The sequence below is a fragment of the Schistocerca nitens genome, chromosome 2 (genome assembly GCF_023898315.1).
Source record: "Schistocerca nitens isolate TAMUIC-IGC-003100 chromosome 2, iqSchNite1.1, whole genome shotgun sequence".
In the NCBI taxonomy this organism is placed as follows: domain Eukaryota; kingdom Metazoa; phylum Arthropoda; class Insecta; order Orthoptera; family Acrididae; genus Schistocerca; species Schistocerca nitens.
Genome location: NC_064615.1, coordinates 716976861 through 716996435, shown reverse-complemented (window position 1 = coordinate 716996435; position 19575 = coordinate 716976861). Strand labels below are relative to the sequence as shown.

Genomic DNA, 19575 nt, shown 5'->3' with positions numbered 1-19575 from the left:
AATAATAAACCATAAATATAACTTTTCTGTTTGCTTGCAGTGTTTCAGTATTGTATATTTTGTTTATACATTTATGTATTAAAAAGAATATAGTCCATATGTTTCTAAATTGTTGTTACAGTAATGTGCAAAAATCTGAAGTAAATCAGAAATGTATATTTGGAGATTTTTGGTAACAGTGCTTTCAATTTATATAAAACACACATATAATTATATATTAAAGAATTAGGTACTTAAAAAACTTCAATTTTAAAATTGAATGTTGTGTCAAAATTTCAAAGCAATAGGTGAAGAACTTTTGGAGATTTTGAACAAAACAACATTTACATTTTTATAATATATCCCCTTTTATTACATACATATATTCCATATACACAACATAGTGTTCCAGTAAGTATATGAAAACACATGGGTATTCAGATGCAGCGTTATATCAAAATTTCAAAGCAATCCGTGAAGAATTTTCAGAGATTTTAGATTTTAAAGAAACAAAGATCTACATTTATACTGACATAGAAAATATAGATGTTCTTAATGGCAAATCTCCAAAAATTTTGACCCATTGCTTTGAAATTTTTACACCATGTTCCATTGGGACACACATTTGTTTTCGTTTCTCTTTTTTTTAAATATATGTAATACATAAATTTATATAAATTTAATAATAGGAAACATTGTTACAAAAAAAAATCTCAAAAAGTTGCAGATACATGTGTTACACATAATGTATTAAAGAATTAGGTACCGGTACCTAAAATCATACATCTATTAGAATTACATCTAGCAGCAAAATTTCATAGCAATGTGTCAAGTACACTCCTGGAAATTGAAATAAGAACACCGTGAATTCATTGTCCCAGGAAGGGGAAACTTTATTGACACATTCCTGGGGTCAGATACATCACATGATCACACTGACAGAACCACAGGCACATAGACACAGGCAACAGAGCATGCACAATGTCGGCACTAGTACAGTGTATATCCACCTTTCGCAGCAATGCAGGCTGCTATTCTCCCATGGAGACGATCGTAGAGATGCTGGATGTAGTCCTGTGGAACGGCTTGCCACGCCATTTCCAGCTGGCGCCTCAGTTGGACCAGCGTTCGTGCTGGACGTGCAGACCGCGTGAGATGACGCTTCATCCAGTCCCAAACATGCTCAATGGGGGACAGATCCGGAGATCTTGCTGGCCAGGGTAGTTGACTTACACCTTCTAGAGCATGTTGGGTGGCACGGGATACATGCGGACGTGCATTGTCCTGTTGGAACAGCAAGTTCCCTTGCCGGTCTAGGAATGGTAGAACGATGGGTTCGATGACGGTTTGGATGTACCGTGCACTATTCAGTGTCCCCTCGACGATCACCAGTGGTGTACGGCCAGTGTAGGAGATCGCTCCCCACACCATGATGCCGGGTGTTGGCCCTGTGTGCCTCGGTCGTATGCAGTCCTGATTGTGGCGCTCACCTGCACGGCGCCAAACACGCATACGACCATCATTGGCACCAAGGCAGAAGCGACTCTCATCGCTGAAGACGACACGTCTCCATTCGTCCCTCCATTCACGCCTGTCGCGGCACCACTGGAGGCGGGCTGCATGATGTTGGGGCGTGAGCGGAAGACGGCCTAACGGTGTGCGGGACTGTAGCCCAGCTTCATGGAGACGGTTGCGAATGGTCCTCGCCGATACCCCAGGAGCAACAGTGTCCCTAATTTGCTGGGAAGTGGCGGTGCGGTCCCCTACGGCACTGCGTAGGATCCTACGGTCTTGGTGTGCATCCGTGCGTCGCTGCGGTCCGGTCCCAGGTCGACGGGCACGTGCACCTTCCGCCGACCACTGGCGACAACATCGATGTACTGTGGAGACCTCACGCCCCACGTGTTGAGCAATTCGGCGGTACGTCCACCCGGCCTCCCGCATGCCCACTATACGCCCTCGCTCAAAGTCCGTCAACTGCACATACGGTTCACGTCCACGCTGTCACGGCATGCTACCAGTGTTAAAGACTGCGATGGAGCTCTGTATGCCACGGCAAACTGGCTGACACTGACGGCGGCGGTGCACAAATGCTGCGCAGCTAGCGCCATTCGACGGCCAACACCGCGGTTCCTGGTGTGTCCGCTGTGCCGTGCGTGTGATCATTGCTTGTACAGCCCTCTCGCAGTGTCCGGAGCAAGTATGGTGGGTCTGACACACCGGTGTCAATGTGTTCTTTTTTCCATTTCCAGGAGTGTATTTTCACTGGTTAACGATTTTGAATAAACTAACATTTACATTTTTATGGTGTTTCACCTTTTATTACATATATATTATGTGTGCATTTCGCTTTTATTGTTTGCAAGACATCTTCAGTGTCAAATTTTTTGGATGTTGATTTACATGATGTGTTCTCATCCCTTTGTTATAGCTGTTCTTTTGATAACTGCTATTTGAAATTTCTTTTTTTACATTTCACTGCATTAGGAATAAGAACACAGCATGTAGACCAAAAAATGTGAAATTTGCTACTGAAGATGCCTTGCAAAGAATAAAGGCAAAACAAGTATGACATAACAATTGTGTTTTATTCCATTGTGATAGGTTGTCCCAAAGTAATAATTATCAACATACTGTAATAACAGAAAGTTAGACTTTAGAAAACACCTACAGACGCATGCACATGTACTGTCATTGTCAATATTGTTCACTGTTATCAGTGTTTTTTACTGTTATTGCTTTTTGCTGTCATTTATGTTATTACTGTCATCATTGTTTTTCAATGTGATCCATATCTAAATGTTATATGTTTATGCTGTAATTAGATAACAGAAAATCCAGGATGACCACAGTCTCTGGCTGCTGGGGGCGGAGACTGTGGTCATGTGTGTGTGAGTTGCATCTGTGTGAGTGTGTGTGAGCATGAGTATGTTGTCTGTTTCTAACAAAGGCCTTGTTGGCTGAAAGCTCAATATCTGACAGTCTTTTTGTTGTGTCTATGTGCGACTCAGGATCATCACTGTATGGTGAGTGATAATATTGTTATGCAGTAATTAGAATATTTGTGGAATATTTCGTCAGTTCTTGGAGGAACATAGACACATTAATAACATGAGAGCACAATATTAATGTTCCACAATAATTTTTATTTAATAGTCCACTATGAACTGTCTTTTGGCTTCTTAGGCCATTGTCAGAAAATGTAATACTAAACAGATAGTCCACACAACTTCAGTGGGAGTTCAAAGCTGTGCAAAGATTGTTGCACAAAGATACGTGACATTTGTTTTGTATCAGTACAGCCATAAAATGTTACATATCTTTTTACAACAAGCTTCGTACAGCTGTTATATAAATATTGTTGTGGTATATTAATACTGCTTATTCAAGTTATTAATAGTAATTAGGATATTTAAGGATGGGAATAATTGTTTCAAATTAAAAATTCATGTGGGAAATAATATGTGACATTAGCTACAGCCATCTGGTGGCAGGCATGCTTACTTTTTAATGTGTTGCATTACGAGAGTCAGTTTGGCTTTTAATGTTGATTAAGTACTCTGACTAGATACTATGGATCCATAAGATATGTGATCCACTTATGCATCGCAGCAATTATTGTAAACATTGTTTGTATAAAAGTTTGTTCCATCCTTTTAATGTTAGTTCTCTGTACAATAGATTTGATTTGAAGATGCTGTATAAGTGAAACTTGTGATCAGGTGCAATACTAAAAGGAATATAGTGACCAAGACAATAGTGTATTATCGAGCCAAACATGGTTGCAGACCCACTGAAACACGTTTTCTCAGAGGTAACGCAATATGACATGAACGCTTCCAGATGTCCCTATCTCTGATCAATGAGATAGGATATGCCTTTGGTGGGACCAGAAGAAAGAAGAAAGAGTAGGGTTTAACATCCCATCACTAACAACATCATTAGAGATGGAGCGCAAGCTTGAATTTGGTAAGAAAATCAGCCATGTCTTTTCAAAGGAAGCACCCTGGCATCTACCTTAAGGGATGGGAGTGAATTAAGATGTGTTGGGTGTGTGCATAAGACAGGCCATGCACTAAGGTCTTTTGCAGGGATGTGGCCCATATGGCAAGGGGTTGTGTTTTATAGATTTTGTCAACAACAGAACACCTTTTTTGGAGAGGTGGGAAGGATTCTGAGAAGGTTTTCTTAAATTCAGGACATAATAAAGGACAGCTAAAGCTTTGGCATAGAATGTGATTAAGTTGTTCCTGTAGAGGATGATATTGAATAATAAGGAGTGTGTGCCTTTTCTATCTGGAAATTTTTAACTTTGCCAGAATGAATATGACACTATTGTGCAATATAAAAGGAAAGTTCTGGCAGAAAGGAAATAATTTAAGAGTAAAGGAGATCACTCATCAGATATCAGGGGCATTGAGTCGTTGACAGGCACACACAAAAGATAATTGACACACACACACACACACACACACACACACACACACACACCTGTGTACTTATGTCTGGTTCGTGGCAGCAGCTTTGCCATCATGTGTGTTAACTTGAAATTTGCTTTACTGTTATTTCTGCAAAATCAATTTTGCACAAGATGAAATGCATGGTATCAATGTTTTTAATGCAACCTCTGAACCTATTTGTCATTGGTAGGGTAGCTGCACCTTTGTTGCTCCACTACAACTTAATTAGGGCATGTTTTTGAGAAAGGAAAAATCTTTCTAGTTCTTGCATCCAGAATACTTCCTCACAGTTAATGGTTATTGCCATGTATCCAGCTTTTGTTGTGGAGCTGTTCCTTGAAACTTTTGCACCTTGTGACTTAAACAAGAAACTGGTCGTCCGTTTCCTATTTTTATCATCACCAGCCCATTCAGCATCACTCTTTCCTGTGATGTTGTGATCCCCATTTTTAGAAAATGATTGTTTCAAATCTATAGTTCTTTTTAGATGTCAGAGCTTTCTGTTTACTGATTGGGTTATTCCCGCATATGTAAAATTTGGCTTATTACCGAATTGAACCATGGACCTTGCCGTTGGTGGGGAGGCTTGCGTGCCTCAGCGATACAGATGGCCGTACCGTAGGTGCAACCACAACGGAGGGGTATCTGTTGAGAGGCCAGACAAACAAGTGGTTCCTGAAGAGGGGCAGCAGCCTTTTCAGTAGTTGCAGGGGCAACAGTCTGGATGATTGACTGATCTGGCCTTGTAACATTAACCAAAACGGCCTTGCTGTGCTGGTACTGCGAACGGCTGAAAGCAAGGGGAAACTACAGCCGTAATTTTTCCCGAGGACATGCAGCTTTACTGTATGATTAAATGATGATGGCGTCCTCTTGGGTAAAATATTCCGGAGGTAAAATAGTCCCCCATTTGGATCTCCGGGCGGGGACTACTCAAGAGGACATCGTTATCAGGAGAAAGAAAACTGGAATTCTACGGATCGGAGCGTGGAATGTCAGACCCCTTAATCGAGCAGGTAGGTTAGAAAATTTAAAAAGGGAAATGGATAGGTTAAAGTTAGATATAGTGGGAATTAGTGAAGTTCGGTGGCAGGAGGAACAAGACTTTTGGTCAGGTGATTACAGGGTTATAAATACAAAATCAAATAGGGGTAATGCAGGAGTAGGTTTAACAATGAATAAAAAAATAGGAGTGCGGGTTAGCTACTACAAACAGCATAGTGAATGCATTATTGTGGCCAAGATAGACACAAATACCATACCTACTACAGTAGTACAAGTTTATATGCCAACTAGCTCTGCAGATGATGAAGAAATTGATGAAATGTATGACGAGATAAAATAAATTATTCAGGTAGTGAAGGGAGACGAAAATTTAATAGTCATGGGTGACTGGAATTCGTCAGTAGGAAAAGGGAGAGAAGGAAACATAGTAGGTGAATATGGATTGGGGGGAAGAAATGAAAGAGGAAGCCACCTTGTAGAATTTTGCACAGAGCATAACTTAATCATAGCTAACACTTGGTTCAAGAATCATAAAAGAAGGTTGTATACCTGGAAGAATCCTGGAGATACTAAAAGGTATCAGATAGATTATATAATGGTAAGACAGAGATTTAGGAACCAGGTTTTAAATTGTAAGACATTTCCAGGGGCAGATGTGGATTCTGACCACAATCTATTGGTTATGAACTGCAGATGGAAACTGAAGAAACTGCAAAAAGGTGGGAATTTAAGGAGATGGGACCTGGATAAACTGAAAGAACCAGAGGTTGTAGAGAGTTTCAGGGAGAGCATAAGGGAACAATTGACAGGAATGGGGGAAAGAAATACAGTAGAAGAAGAATGGGTAGCTCTGAGGGAGGAAGTAGTGAAGGCAGCAGAGGATCAAGTAGGTAAAAAGATGAGGGCTAATAGAAATCCTTGGGTAACAGAAGAAATATTGAATTTAATTGATGAAAGGAGAAAATATAAAAATGCAGTAAATGAAGCAGGCAAAAAGGAATACAAACGTCTCAAAAATGATAGCGACAGGAAGTGCAAGATGGCTAAGCAGGGATGGCTAGAGGACAAATGTAAGGATGTAGAGGCTTGTCTCACTAGGGGTAAGATAGATACTGCCTACAGGAAAATTAAAGAGACCTTTGGAGAGAAGAGAACCACTTGTATGAATATCAAGAGCTCAGATGGAAACCCAGTTCTAAGCAAAGAAGGAGTGTATAGAGGGTTTATACAAGGGCGATGTACTTGAGGACAATATTATGGAAATGGAAGAGGATGTAGATGAATATGAAATGGGAGATAAGATACTGCGTGAAGAGTTTGACAGAACACTGAAAGACCTGAGTCGAAACAAGGCCCCGGGAGTAGACAACATTCCATTAGAACTACTGATGGCCTTGGGAGAGCCAGTCATGACAAAACTCTACCATCTGGTGAGCAAGATGTATGAGACAGGCGAATTACCCACAGACTTCAAGAAGAATATAATAATTCCAATCCCAAAGAAAGCAGGTGTTGACAGGTGTGAAAATTACCGGACTATCAGTTTAATAAGTCACAGCTGCAAAATACTAACGCGAATTCTTTACAGACGAATGGAAAAACTGGTAGAAGCGGACCTCGGGGAAGATCAGTTTGGATTCTGTAGAAATGTTGGAACACGTGAGGCAATACTAACCTTATGACTTATCTTAGAAAGGCAAACCTACGTTTCTAGCATTTGCAGACTTAGAGAAAGCTTTTGACAATGTTAACTGGAATACTCTCTTTCAAATTCTGAAGGTGGCAGGGGTAAAATACGGGGAGCGAAAGGCTATTTACAATTTGTACAGAAACCAGATGGCAGTTATAAGAGTCGAGGGGCATGAAAGGGAAGCAGTGATTGGGCAAGGAATGAGACAGGGTTGTAGCCTCTCCCCGATGTTATTCAATCTGTATATTGAGCAAGCAGTAAAGTAAACAAAAGAAAAATTCAGAGTAGGTATTAAAATTCATGGAGAAGAAGTAAAAACTTTGAGGTTCGCCGATGACATTGTAATTCTGTCAGATACAGCAAAGGACTTGGAAGAGCAGTTGAACGGAATGGACAGTGTCTTGAAAGGAGGATATAAGATGAACATCAACAAAAGCAAAACGAGGATAATGGAATGTAGTCGAATTAAATCGGGTGATGCTGAGGTGATTAGATTAGGAAATGAGACACTTAAAGTAGTAAAGGAGTTTTGCTATTTAGGGAGTAAAATAACTGATGATGGGCGAAGTAGAGAGGATATAAAATGTAGACTGGCAATGGCAAGGAAATCGTTTCTGAAGAAGAGAAATTTGTTAACATCGAGTATAGATTTAAGTGTCAGGAAGTCGTTTCTAAAAGTATTTGTATGGAGTGTAGCCATGTATGGAAGTGAAACATGGACGATAACCAGTTTGGACAAGAAGAGAATAGAAGCTTTCGAAATGTGGTGCTACAGAAGAATGCTGAAGATAAGGTTGGTAGATCACGTAACTAATGAGGAGGTATTGAATAGGATTGGGGAGAAGAGAAGTTTGTGGCACAACTTGACTAGAAGAAGGGATCGGTTGGTAGGACATGTTTTGAGGCATCAAGGGATCACAAATTTAGCATTGGAGGGCAGCGTGGAGGGTAAAAATCGTAGAGGGAGACCAAGAGATGAATACACTAAGCAGATTCAGAAGGATGTAGGTTGCAGTAGGTACTGGGAGATGAAGAAGCTTGCACAGGATAGAGTAGCATGGAGAGCTGCATCAAACCAGTCTCAGGACTGAAGACCACAACAACAACAACAACCGAATTGTGCACACATTAAACTACCTATAGCCTCTCTTTATGGGGCATTCTTCATGGTAGCCCTTTTTCTCTGTCTTTGAAATCATTTTCTGAGTTAATACTTGGTTATCGTCTAGCGGCATGGATACTGAATTACAGATTTCCATGTTATCCTCTATTTGACTAAAAACTGATTTTAATAATGAGTCTGTTCCACTCATAAAAGTCAATGCTGGGTATCCCTCATAAATCACTTCTCCAAGCTCTTTCTGTTTAAATTGTTTCTTAAAGTAATTTTTGCTCTATAGATTGCTACTAAAAATCAGCATGTCATCTACATAAACAATGAAGACAAATATTTCTGTTCTTTGCTTTTTTCTTGTAAACAAAGCAGTCATCTGTGGATTTCTTGAAATTTAAACATATTAGAGTATTACTAGTTTGGTGTTCCAATAGTGACTAGCTTGTTTTATGCCATAGACTGTGTACTTAAAGTCTTATAATGCTTTTATCGTTTACTGCTTTTTTAAATTGAAATCACATGTGCACTTCATCGTAAGTGCTGATGCATTGGATTTTACATACCATTCTTTATGCATGATTTTACCAGATGCTGGTGGTGTTAAAAATGTTTACTGACTCATTACTTAGAAAGACTTTTTCTGCTTGCCTTGCTTTAACTGCAACAATTCTTTAGTGTGTGCTGATATTCACTGCAGTTGTATCACCTTGTACCTATAGGAATGTGGTGTGGATTTGTATGGTTTTCTTTATTATATCCTAGAGGATCTACATTCTTAACATTTGAATTGCCTTATGCATCATGCTTTAGCTCCTGTAGTTTTTGTTCTTTATGGAACCCCCCAGTATTGAAATATTGTAGTTCTGTCTGCCCATTATTATTGGTTTTTCCCCATCGGACAACCCTGCTATTACATTAAACCCTACCCACTCCACTTTCACATTCGAAATTAAGACCATTCACTTAGTTTGACCTCTGAAAGTTCTTTGATATCTATTCTTCCAACGACAAACAGTTCTGCTTTCCAGTTGTTAAGAATGTTCTTAGCAGTCCTATATTTTGGCCAAGTTTCACAGACTTATTTTAATGTCTTCAAGGCTTCTTTCACAGTTGATGTATTCCATAGACACACATAAGTAGGAGGGTCAACTGACAAGATTAATTAGCAATAGCAGTACACACTTTAATCTCATGGTGATCTCTTCCATTATGCACTGCCAATAAGTCTTTGTGTTGCGAATAAGTTTTTATAGGAAACTGTCATGTGTCGCAATCTTCTCTTCCTTTCTGTTTCTCAACTAATTGCAATAAATTAGCACAGAAAGTAGACATAATACCATCATTTTGTATCAGAGATACACATGGTATCCTTTACTTCAAATAAGTTGCTCTTTTACATAAATAATCCTGCTGAACTGGTTGTTGTGGAAACATAATGTGTGTTCTTTTTTCCTTTTTCATCTTCATGAAAGGAGTACCGTTTGAAACTAAAAGAAATTATTTTTAATCAGTGGAAATGTAGTATAATCTACTACAAAACATAAAAGCTAAAACATCAGCGGAAAATATGGACTTTTTAGTAGGGGCATGGATTCTAAGTTGTAATTTCCAAAAAGACTGGCTAGACAGCACAAAGCCAAAATAATGTTGCAGCAAATGCCAGTTAGCTGACAATATGGTAAAAATGTCGTGGGAAGTAGTTGGGTCATCAAAGAAAACTTCAAGTTTTAAAAATGGTAAGTTATGAAGCCTAAGATGGTTAAGTTTCAACATCACATCTATAGCTAGGTCCTTGAGAGGAGCGCAAGCTTGGACTGGATGTTAAAAGTGTGGGAATTCACCACAACCTTTGCAAAGGAATTGATCCAGCTATCTCGGTATGTGAATACAAGAAATCATGAAAAATCTAAATCTGCATGACTAGATTAGTAAGTGGCGCAGCTCTTCTCAAAAGAATGTCAGTGCCTAAAATATCAGTGGGAAGTTTCAGCCTACTCTAGGTACATACAAACAACATTTCATTTGTTGTTAAGCAAAATATAGACTATCAGGCATTCAAAATAATCTCCTGGAACTTACTCAGAACACCCTCCAAGCAAATTTACACTCTCAGATGCCTAACAATAATTAACAAATGGATTGTCACACAAAGGAAATTTATTTTAGTCCATCTGGGACAAACACATTACACAGTCAAATGCACAAAGTATCTTTTTAGGGAACTTGGGTTGGGAAGAAACTATTTAAATAAAAACACATTAGTAAAAATTTTATATATTTACCCTAATACTGTGTTTATGAAGAAGTTTCATCATTACATTATTGGAAACTATACAATGCTTCAGGGTTTACCACTTTTAAATTTATACCCAGCACCAGTTTACCATTCAACATTGGTTTTATATATGTATTTTTTTTAATAAAAAGCACCAGTCAAAATTTATGGAAATTTATCAGCCCAGTTACAGTTAAGAGTCCTTTAACAAGACTAAATTATCGAAGTTGATAACATTTCACAAAAGGTAGGGGTCAGTCATAAGTTAGGCTGCATTTCAGAACCTCACTTACGGACGAGATACTTTTTTAAAGTAAATGCACAGAAATTATCTGTCAGTACATTACATAATTTTAAACTGCATCACATTAAAGCATCAAAAATATGCTGATATTTACATCACTTACTATTACTTGAATTGGAAAATATTAGCATAATCAATTTACCTCCACATATTCAAATAATCATGGAAGATACTAATGTGCTGCCAGCTGGTTAGATCTGTTACCTTACAATTGCACTGTCACGCTTGGTGGCATAGTAAGTCAATACAACTGTATGTTTAAAGCTTCACTATTTTGCAATAGAATATTTACATCAGATTACTGGATTTTAATGCTTTATACTTTATTTAATTTTCAAGATCCTTTAAGAAATGCCAAATGTGCTAGTTGTCATTGTTTCACTCAGTCAGTTATGCTGGTCTTCTCCTTTTTTCATTTTTTCTCTTCAATAAATAGGAGAACAACATATTTGGTTGTTGGGTCTCTGTCCTTCTTAAGCATTTATATGTTATATTCAACACTCTTATGATACAGTTCCAAAAAATGTGGAGGACTAAGAAGTTTATTTATTTATTTTTAAAGTCTCTTCCAGTATCCATCACATTTGTGATAATAGTCATTTCTGTGTGATGACTAGTTTTGGACCATCACATCCATTTTCAAACTCTATCTTCATTAGAAACTTGTATTTTTGAAAGCTCTTATGGACTCTCATATGTGTAATTCTTTATTTTAGTTGTATTTAAAAGGTTTCCTTGTATTTAAAACAGGTTTGGTCTGATTTAATTGAATATGTGATCCACAAATTTGTTAATGTACCTAAACAAACTCCAGTGGCTCTTCATCTACCATCTGAACAAAATGTACAAATGAAAGACTCAGAAAGTATTAAAAGTGACAAAGATACAGGGTAAGAACATTTATCAGTATTTAAGATCACATATGTAGTCTTTTACCTAATATCTATTATTCAGTGATAAGAGAATAAAGATACATCATATTAAATTGTCTAGTGAAGTCTAATGTGAATTTTCATTATTGTGCTACAGGTGGTCAAAGGATGAGAAAGATAATTTATACTGGTACTATGTACAGAGTGCAAGGAGTTCTGATCCCTTTGGAAAGATGAAAGAAATGTATAATGAAAATGGATCTATCAACAAAACTAAAATTGGTGTAAGACAAACAACAATTTTGCCCTCATATAAAATCATCTCCTTTTTTAGATGAGGTCATATTATTACAAATGTAAATGTTAGTTAAAGATGAGAATCTAGTATAGTTCAAATAATTAACTGGAAATAAAGTTTTTGACAGGGCTGTTACCTTAAGCATAAACTTTCCATGAGAGCAGAGAGAGAGAATTTTTTCAGTACATTGTAAAAAAAGGACACACTGACAAATCAAATATTTTTCAGATATCAAGCTTTGCAAATTATTCTTACATGAATTTTATTTTTGGCTACAACATAAATTAAACAGGGAAGAAATGGAGGTTAATTCAGCTTACTGAATATTAATCGTAATTTACAGGTTACAAAATACTTCAGCAGATGAATTGCAAGTAATTTTTGTGTCAACAAATAGAATAGAATAGAATGTTTTTATTAGCCTTTCAGTATTTTTCATACAACTGGCTTCGTCAAAGTTTACAGAGGGTTTTAGTTTCAGTACGATATTCAAATAGTTACAGAAAGTTGAGAAAAGGAACTAAAGACCTTTTCTTTAGCATTATGTAAAACAATGTTTTATACAGTAATTAAATACACACATAAGAATAGAATCACAGTAAATAACTAGTTTATATAATATCAAAACATTTTCTTCATAACTTAGGTAAAACATATATTTTGATGATTAGTTTCTAAGAATTCTTCAGTTGTATAATTCATTGTTTTTTAGCCAGGATTGCAATGTATTCTTATATTTATTTAGTGGTACTGTACGAGCTGAGCATGGTAACTTACTGAAAAATTTTATGCTTAAGTACTTGTCGTTATTATGGACTACAGCAAGTCTTGTGGAAGGCAAGTCCAGCAGGTGACTGTTTCTTGTACTGTGTGCATGCAAATCACATCTCATATTCAATTTTTTCAGATTTTTTCTGGCATATAATAGACAGTTATATATGTACATGCTTGGCACTGTCATTACGCCAAGAGATTTAAAATAATTTCTGCAGTACTCTCTGGGTGCTAACCCCTCCATGCACCTGATTGCTTTCTTCTGCCATCTGAAAATACATTCAGCCCCCAATATTCCATATTGCAGTTGGGAATGAAAAAAAGCATACTATGAGTGGAGTAGCAATTGCTTGCTCACACTGTTTCTTAATTTATACAATAAGAAAAGTACTCGTGCTAGTTTACTACATAGATAATTGGTGTGTCCTTCCCATGAGAGCTTTTGGTCTATGATTGTTGTTGTTGTTGTTGTTGTTGTTGTGGTCTTCAGTCCTGAGACTGGTTTGATGCAGCTCTCCATGCTACTCTATCCTGTGCAAGCTTCTTAATCTCCCAGTACCTACTGCAACCTACATCCTTCTGAATCTGCTTAGTGTATTCATCTCTTGGTCTCCCTCTACGATTTTTACCCTCCACGCTGCCCTCCAATGCTATATTTGTGATCCCTTGATGCCTCAAAACATGTCCTACCAACTGATCCCTTCTTCTAGTCAGGTTGTGCCATAAACTTCTCTTCTCCCCAATCCTATTCAATACCTCCTCATTAGTTACGTGATCTACCAACCTTATCTTCAGCATTCTTCTGTAGCACCACATTTCAAAAGCTTCTATTCTATTCTTGTCCAAACTGGTTATCGTCCATGTTTCACTTCCATACATGGCTACACTCCATACAAATACTTTCAGAAACGACTTCCTGACACTTAAATCTATACTCGATGTTAACAAATTTCTCTTCTTCAGAAACGATTTCCTTGCCATTGCCAGTCTACATTTTATATCCTCTCTACTTCGCCCATCATCAGTTATTTTGCTCCCTACATAGCAAAACTCCTTTACTACTTTAAGAGTCTCATTTCCTAATCTAATCCCCTCAACATCATCCGATTTAATTCGACTACATTCCATTATCCTCGTTTTGCTTTTGTTGATGTTCATCTTATATCCTCCTTTCAAGACACTGTCCATTCCGTTCAACTGCTCTTCCAAGTCCTTTGCTGTCTCTGACAGAATTACAATGTCATCGGCGAACCTCAAAGTTTTTACTTCTTCTCCATGAATTTTAATACCTACTCTGAATTTTTCTTTTGTTTGCTTTACTGTTTGCTCAATATACAGATTGAATAACATCGGGGAGAGGCTACAACCCTGTCTCACTCCTTTCCCAACCACTGCTTCCCTTTCATGCCCCTCGACTCTTATAACTGCCATATGGTTTCTGTACAAATTGTAAATAGCCTTTCGCTCCCTATATTTTACCCCTGCCACCTTCAGAATTTGAAAGAGAGTATTCCAGTTAACGTTGTCAAAAGCTTTCTCTAAGTCTACAAATGCTAGAAATGTAGGTTTGCCTTTTCTTAATCTTTCTTCTAAGATAAGTCGTAAGGTTAGTATTGCCTCACGTGTTCCAACATTTCTACGGAATCCAAACTGATCTTCCCCGAGGTCCGCTTCTACCAGTTTTTCCATTCGTCTGTAAAGAATTCGCGTTAGTATTTTGCAGCTGTGACTTATTAAACTGATAGTCCGGTAATTTTCACACCTGTCAACACCTGCTTTCTTTGGGATTGGAATTATTATATTCTTCTTGAAGTCTGTGGGTAATTCGCCTGTCTCATACATCTTGCTCACCAGATGGTAGAGTTTTGTCATGACTGGCTCTCCCAAGGCCATCAGTAGTTCTAATGGAATGTTGTCTACTCCCGGGGCCTTGTTTCGACTCAGGTCTTTCAGTGTTCTGTCAAACTCTTCACGCAGTATCTTATCTCCCATTTCATCTTCATCTACATCCTCTTCCATTTCCATAATATTGTCCTCAAGTACATCGCCCTTGTATAAACCCTCTATATACTCCTTCTTTGCTTAGAACTGGGTTTCCATCTGAGCTCTTGATATTCATACAAGTGGTTCTCTTCTCTCCAAAGGTCTCTTTAATTTTCCTGTAGGCAGTATCTATCTTACCCCTAGTGAGACAAGCCTCTACATCCTTACATTTGTCCTCTAGCCATCCCTGCTTAGCCATCTTGCACTTCCTGTCGCTATCATTTTTGAGACGTTTGTATTCCTTTTTGCCTGCTTCATTTACTGCATTTTTATATTTTCTCCTTTCATCAATTAAATTCAATATTTCTTCTGTTACCCAAGGATTTCTATTAGCCCTCATCTTTTTACCTACTTGATCCTCTGCTGCCTTCACTACTTCCTCCCTCAGAGCTACCCATTCTTCTTCTACTGTATTTCTTTCCCCCATTCCTGTCAATTGTTCCCTTATGCTCTCCCTGAAACTCTCTACAACCTCTGGTTCTTTCAGTTTATCCAGGTCCCATCTCCTTAAATTCCCACCTTTTTGCAGTTTCTTCAGTTTCCATCTGCAGTTCATAACCAATAGATTGTGGTCAGAATCCACATCTGCCCCTGGAAATGTCTTACAATTTAAAACCTGGTTCCTAAATCTCTGTCTTACCATTATATAATCTATCTGATACCTTTTAGTATCTCCAGGATTCCTCCAGGTATACAACCTTCTTTTATGATTCTTGAACCAAGTGTTAGCTATGATTAAGTTATGCTCTGTGCAAAATTCTACAAGGTGGCTTCCTCTTTCATTTCTTCCCCCCAATCCATATTCACCTACTATGTTTCCTTCTCTCCCTTTTCCTACTGACGAATTCCAGTCACCCATGACTATTAAATTTTCGTCTCCCTTCACTACCTGAATAATTTATTTTATCTCGTCATACATTTCATCAATTTCTTCATCATCTGCAGAGCTAGTTGGCATATAAACTTGTACTACTGTAGTAGGTATGGGCTTTGTGTCTATCTTGGCCACAATAATGCATTCACTATGCTGTTTGTAGTAGCTAACCCGCACTCCTATTTTTTTATTCATTATTAAACCTACTCCTACATTACCCCTATTTGATTTTGTATTTATAACCCTGTAATCACCTGACCAAAAGTCTTGTTCCTCCTGCCACCGAACTTCACTAATTCCCACTATATCTAACTTTAACCTATCCATTTCCCTTTTTAAATTTTCTAACCTACCTGCCCGATTAAGGGGTCTGACATTCCACGCTCCGATCAGTAGAATTCCAGTTTTCTTTCTCCTGATAACGATGTCCTCTTGAGTAGTCCCCGCCCGGAGATCCAAATGGGGGACTATTTTACCTCCGGAATATTTTACCCAAGAGGACGCCATCATCATTTAATCATACAGTAAAGCTGCATGTCCTCGGGAAAAATTACGGCTGTAGTTTCCCCTTGCTTTCAGCCGTTCGCAGTACCAGCACAGCAAGGCCGTTTTGGTTAATGTTACAAGGCCAGATCAATCAATCATCCAGACTGTTGCCCTGCAACTACTGAAAAGGCTGCTGCCCCTCTTCAGGAACCACATGTTTGTCTGGCCTCTCAACAGATACCCCTCCATTGTGGTTGCACCTACGGTACGGCCATCTGTATCGCTGAGGCACGCAAGCCTCCTCACCAACGGCAAGGTCCATGGCTCATGGGGGGGGGGGGGGGGGGTCTATGATTAGTCCAAGTAATTTCACTGTTTTGTTTTCATTTTTAGTTACTTTGAGATTAAATATTATTTCTTCTGTTTTTGTTTGATTTATGCACAGTTGGTTAGCCTGACACCAGTAATTAGCCATTTGCATCATTTCTCTATTTTTGTCCAGTACACTCTGTAAGTTCTCTCCTGTACTTACTAATGTCATATCGTCAGCATATAGTATGGTCTTACACGGTATGTAATTCGAGAAGTCATTAACATAGCCAATGAACAGAAAATGTCCAAGAACAGTGCCTTGGGGTATTCCTCTTTCTATAGGGAGTATTTCTGACCTCTGCTTATTTGTATATACAAGTTGTAACCTATTGCTTAAAAAAGATCTGGATAGTCGGAGTGTGTCATCTTCAATGCCATAGTATTTTAACTTTTTGATGAGTATGTCATGTCTTTTTCATACCCTTCATAAACATTGCTTACCAAAGCTTCTACTGCTTTTACAGTTGATAGGTGTGACCTGAAACCAAACTGTTGTTCATTTAAAATTTTGTTGGTTTCAAAATACCTGTATATCTGCTTATGCACACAATTTTCTACTAACTTGGATATGATTGGTACTATTGAAATGGGTCTGTTGTTATTTGGGAGGTTTCTTTCACCTTTTTTATACACAGGCAATGTAACTGTGAGCTTAAGACAGTCGGGGAATATTCCTTCATCAAGTACTCTGATAGTGAGAGAAGTGGCATTTCAATTTCTTTTGCTATACATTTAATGATGAGATTACTGAGTCCATAATAATCTTCTGTTTTGGAATTACTTAATTTGTTTTTGTTGACGTATGAATATCATTTAATGTGATTCGGGTCCAAGTGAACTTCTCACTTCTTGTCTGTTTTGCACAAGTGAGCAATGCTTCTGCATCAGAGGCAGAATTGATTTGTGGGGTGGTGACGCTATTTACAAAATATTCATTGAGAATATTGCAGTCAATAGGGATACTCCTTTCTTTATTGGTATTATTAATTTCCCTTTTAATGACAGTCCAGGCAGCTTTACATTTATTTTTAGAATTTAAAATATATTCATCATTAGCACATTTTTTATTTCTAATCTGTAAAGGTTTCTCATTTTAGTGTAATTTTCCTTGTCCCTATCACTGTTATGAGATTTGTCTTTCATAATCATCAGTAGTATTCTGAGTTTGTTAAGTTGTGGGGTGTACCACTTGTTAGTATTTTGTTGCTTATGAGTAATATTACTCTGGTACCTTTTGGTTACCAAGGGGCATGTAATTTCTACTATATGCTTGATCTCTGTCAGGAAAATGGAAAAACATTTATTAATCGTTTTCTTGTTATCCATTACATGAGTCCAATCCATTTCTTTTAACTGGTTTATCATTTTGTTTACATTGGATTCACCTAGAATTCTATATGTCACTTCTCTCTCTCTGTAGAACTGAAGGCTGACTTTTCTATTTGAAGCCATAGACCTGCATGATCTGATATACCTAATTCTATTACATCACATTGTATGGAGTCTCTTTGTACATTGCTAATTATGTTGTCAATGCATGCGTTCAGTCTAGTGGGTTTTTCATTGAGACAGTAATAGTTTAATGACTTCGGAGTGTTAATCATATGAATTACATTTTTTCTCTTTGCCCTTATATCTATGTTAATATCACCTACAATTACAATTCTATGCTGTTTATATTTTGACAACAACAATATTAAAGTATTAATTTTTTCTATAAATACTATCTCATCAGAGCCTGGGATTCGATAGATTGAGACAATTACAGTTTTCTGTTCGTGCATTACCACACCGGCTACTTCTAGTGTAGCTTCAAGGCATATTCTACTAAGGTCTATAACTGAGTAATGCAATTCAAGGTTACTTTTGACATATATTGAGACCCCACCATGTGTAATACTTTTTCTGCAGTAGCTTGTAACTAACAAATATCAAAGAGGAACACACAAGTCTATTTCAGTGTCTTTCATCCAGTGTTCATTGATGCATAGAACACTGCAGTTGATTTTATCGAGCCAGTGTTGTAATTCATTGATTTTACACCTAAGAGATTGTACATTTATATGAAGGAGGAGGAAACTGTCACATGCTAGATAATGGTATTCTACTTTCACAGAATCTTCTGTATTCATTTATTTTCGCTACATGATCTAGGGTTGCACAATTATCTGAATGAATTAGACTGCTGCAGTTTCCACTTAATGTGGTTTCTAACTTTCCTTCGTCTGCAATGTCGTTTTCTCTAAAAAAGGAGGTGTACAGTCATGCTCGTGGGACTGTCTTTTAAGACAAGGCTGCTCCGATCTCGTATTTCATTTACAACTTTGTTTATCTCCTGACACAAAAAATATTCCCTGTTACCCACTGATGTGGAAAATATACAGGAGGGATCACATTTATTGTCTAATTTTGAATTTCATCATTAACTCTAGGGAATTAGTATGTTCCTGCTAGTTATTTCTTCTCCTTTCATTAACATACTTGATTGAAATGTTGAAATGGATTTTTGATAGAATTGGAAAATAACAGCCAACCAGTTTTCAGAATTAAAGGTTTATTAACCTTTTACCATGGTTTCCACAAATATAAATTTGTCTTCTTCAGAAAGATAGTAGACATCTAAAATCATGTATTGACATAAATGGATGCTGAAGCTACAAGGCTAATAAATAAATCATGTCTGTAGAGTGTAGAATGTGTAACACAATATGGATAATTTTTCTTGAATAGTCACGACATTTAGCCAGTGACTTAGAAAGTCCCCTCCAAAAATACATCGGGTTTACATTTCCCTCTGGTTTGAACTTTGGAAATTGATTGGGAAAACTTGTTCCATTTCCCAGTTGCAATTCCTCAATTAGCTCTCCTGACAATCTGCTATTGCCCAGTAGGTTTCATTTATTCATCTCCTCTTTCATTTTTGTGACCTCATCCCAGATTTTCGGTAATTCCTGCCCATGCCTATCTGAGAGAACTGCATACTGTGTTGTACTGACAGTTGATTCAGCTTTCTTTAGTACCTTCTGCTC

The 19575-nt window shown here is 37.7% G+C and overlaps 1 protein-coding gene across 3 annotated transcripts in view; it reads left to right on the top strand.

Moving 5' to 3' along the window:
* LOC126236892 (protein timeless) overlaps positions 1-19575 on the top strand; it is a 399100-nt gene that overhangs the window by 315748 nt on the left and 63777 nt on the right. For all 3 annotated transcript variants that reach the window (XM_049946528.1, XM_049946529.1, XM_049946531.1), the window contains 2 exons: positions 11578-11717; positions 11857-11983. In XM_049946528.1, coding sequence (XP_049802485.1) covers positions 11578-11717; positions 11857-11983 — 267 coding nt within the window. The remainder of the gene's footprint in view (positions 1-11577; positions 11718-11856; positions 11984-19575) is intronic.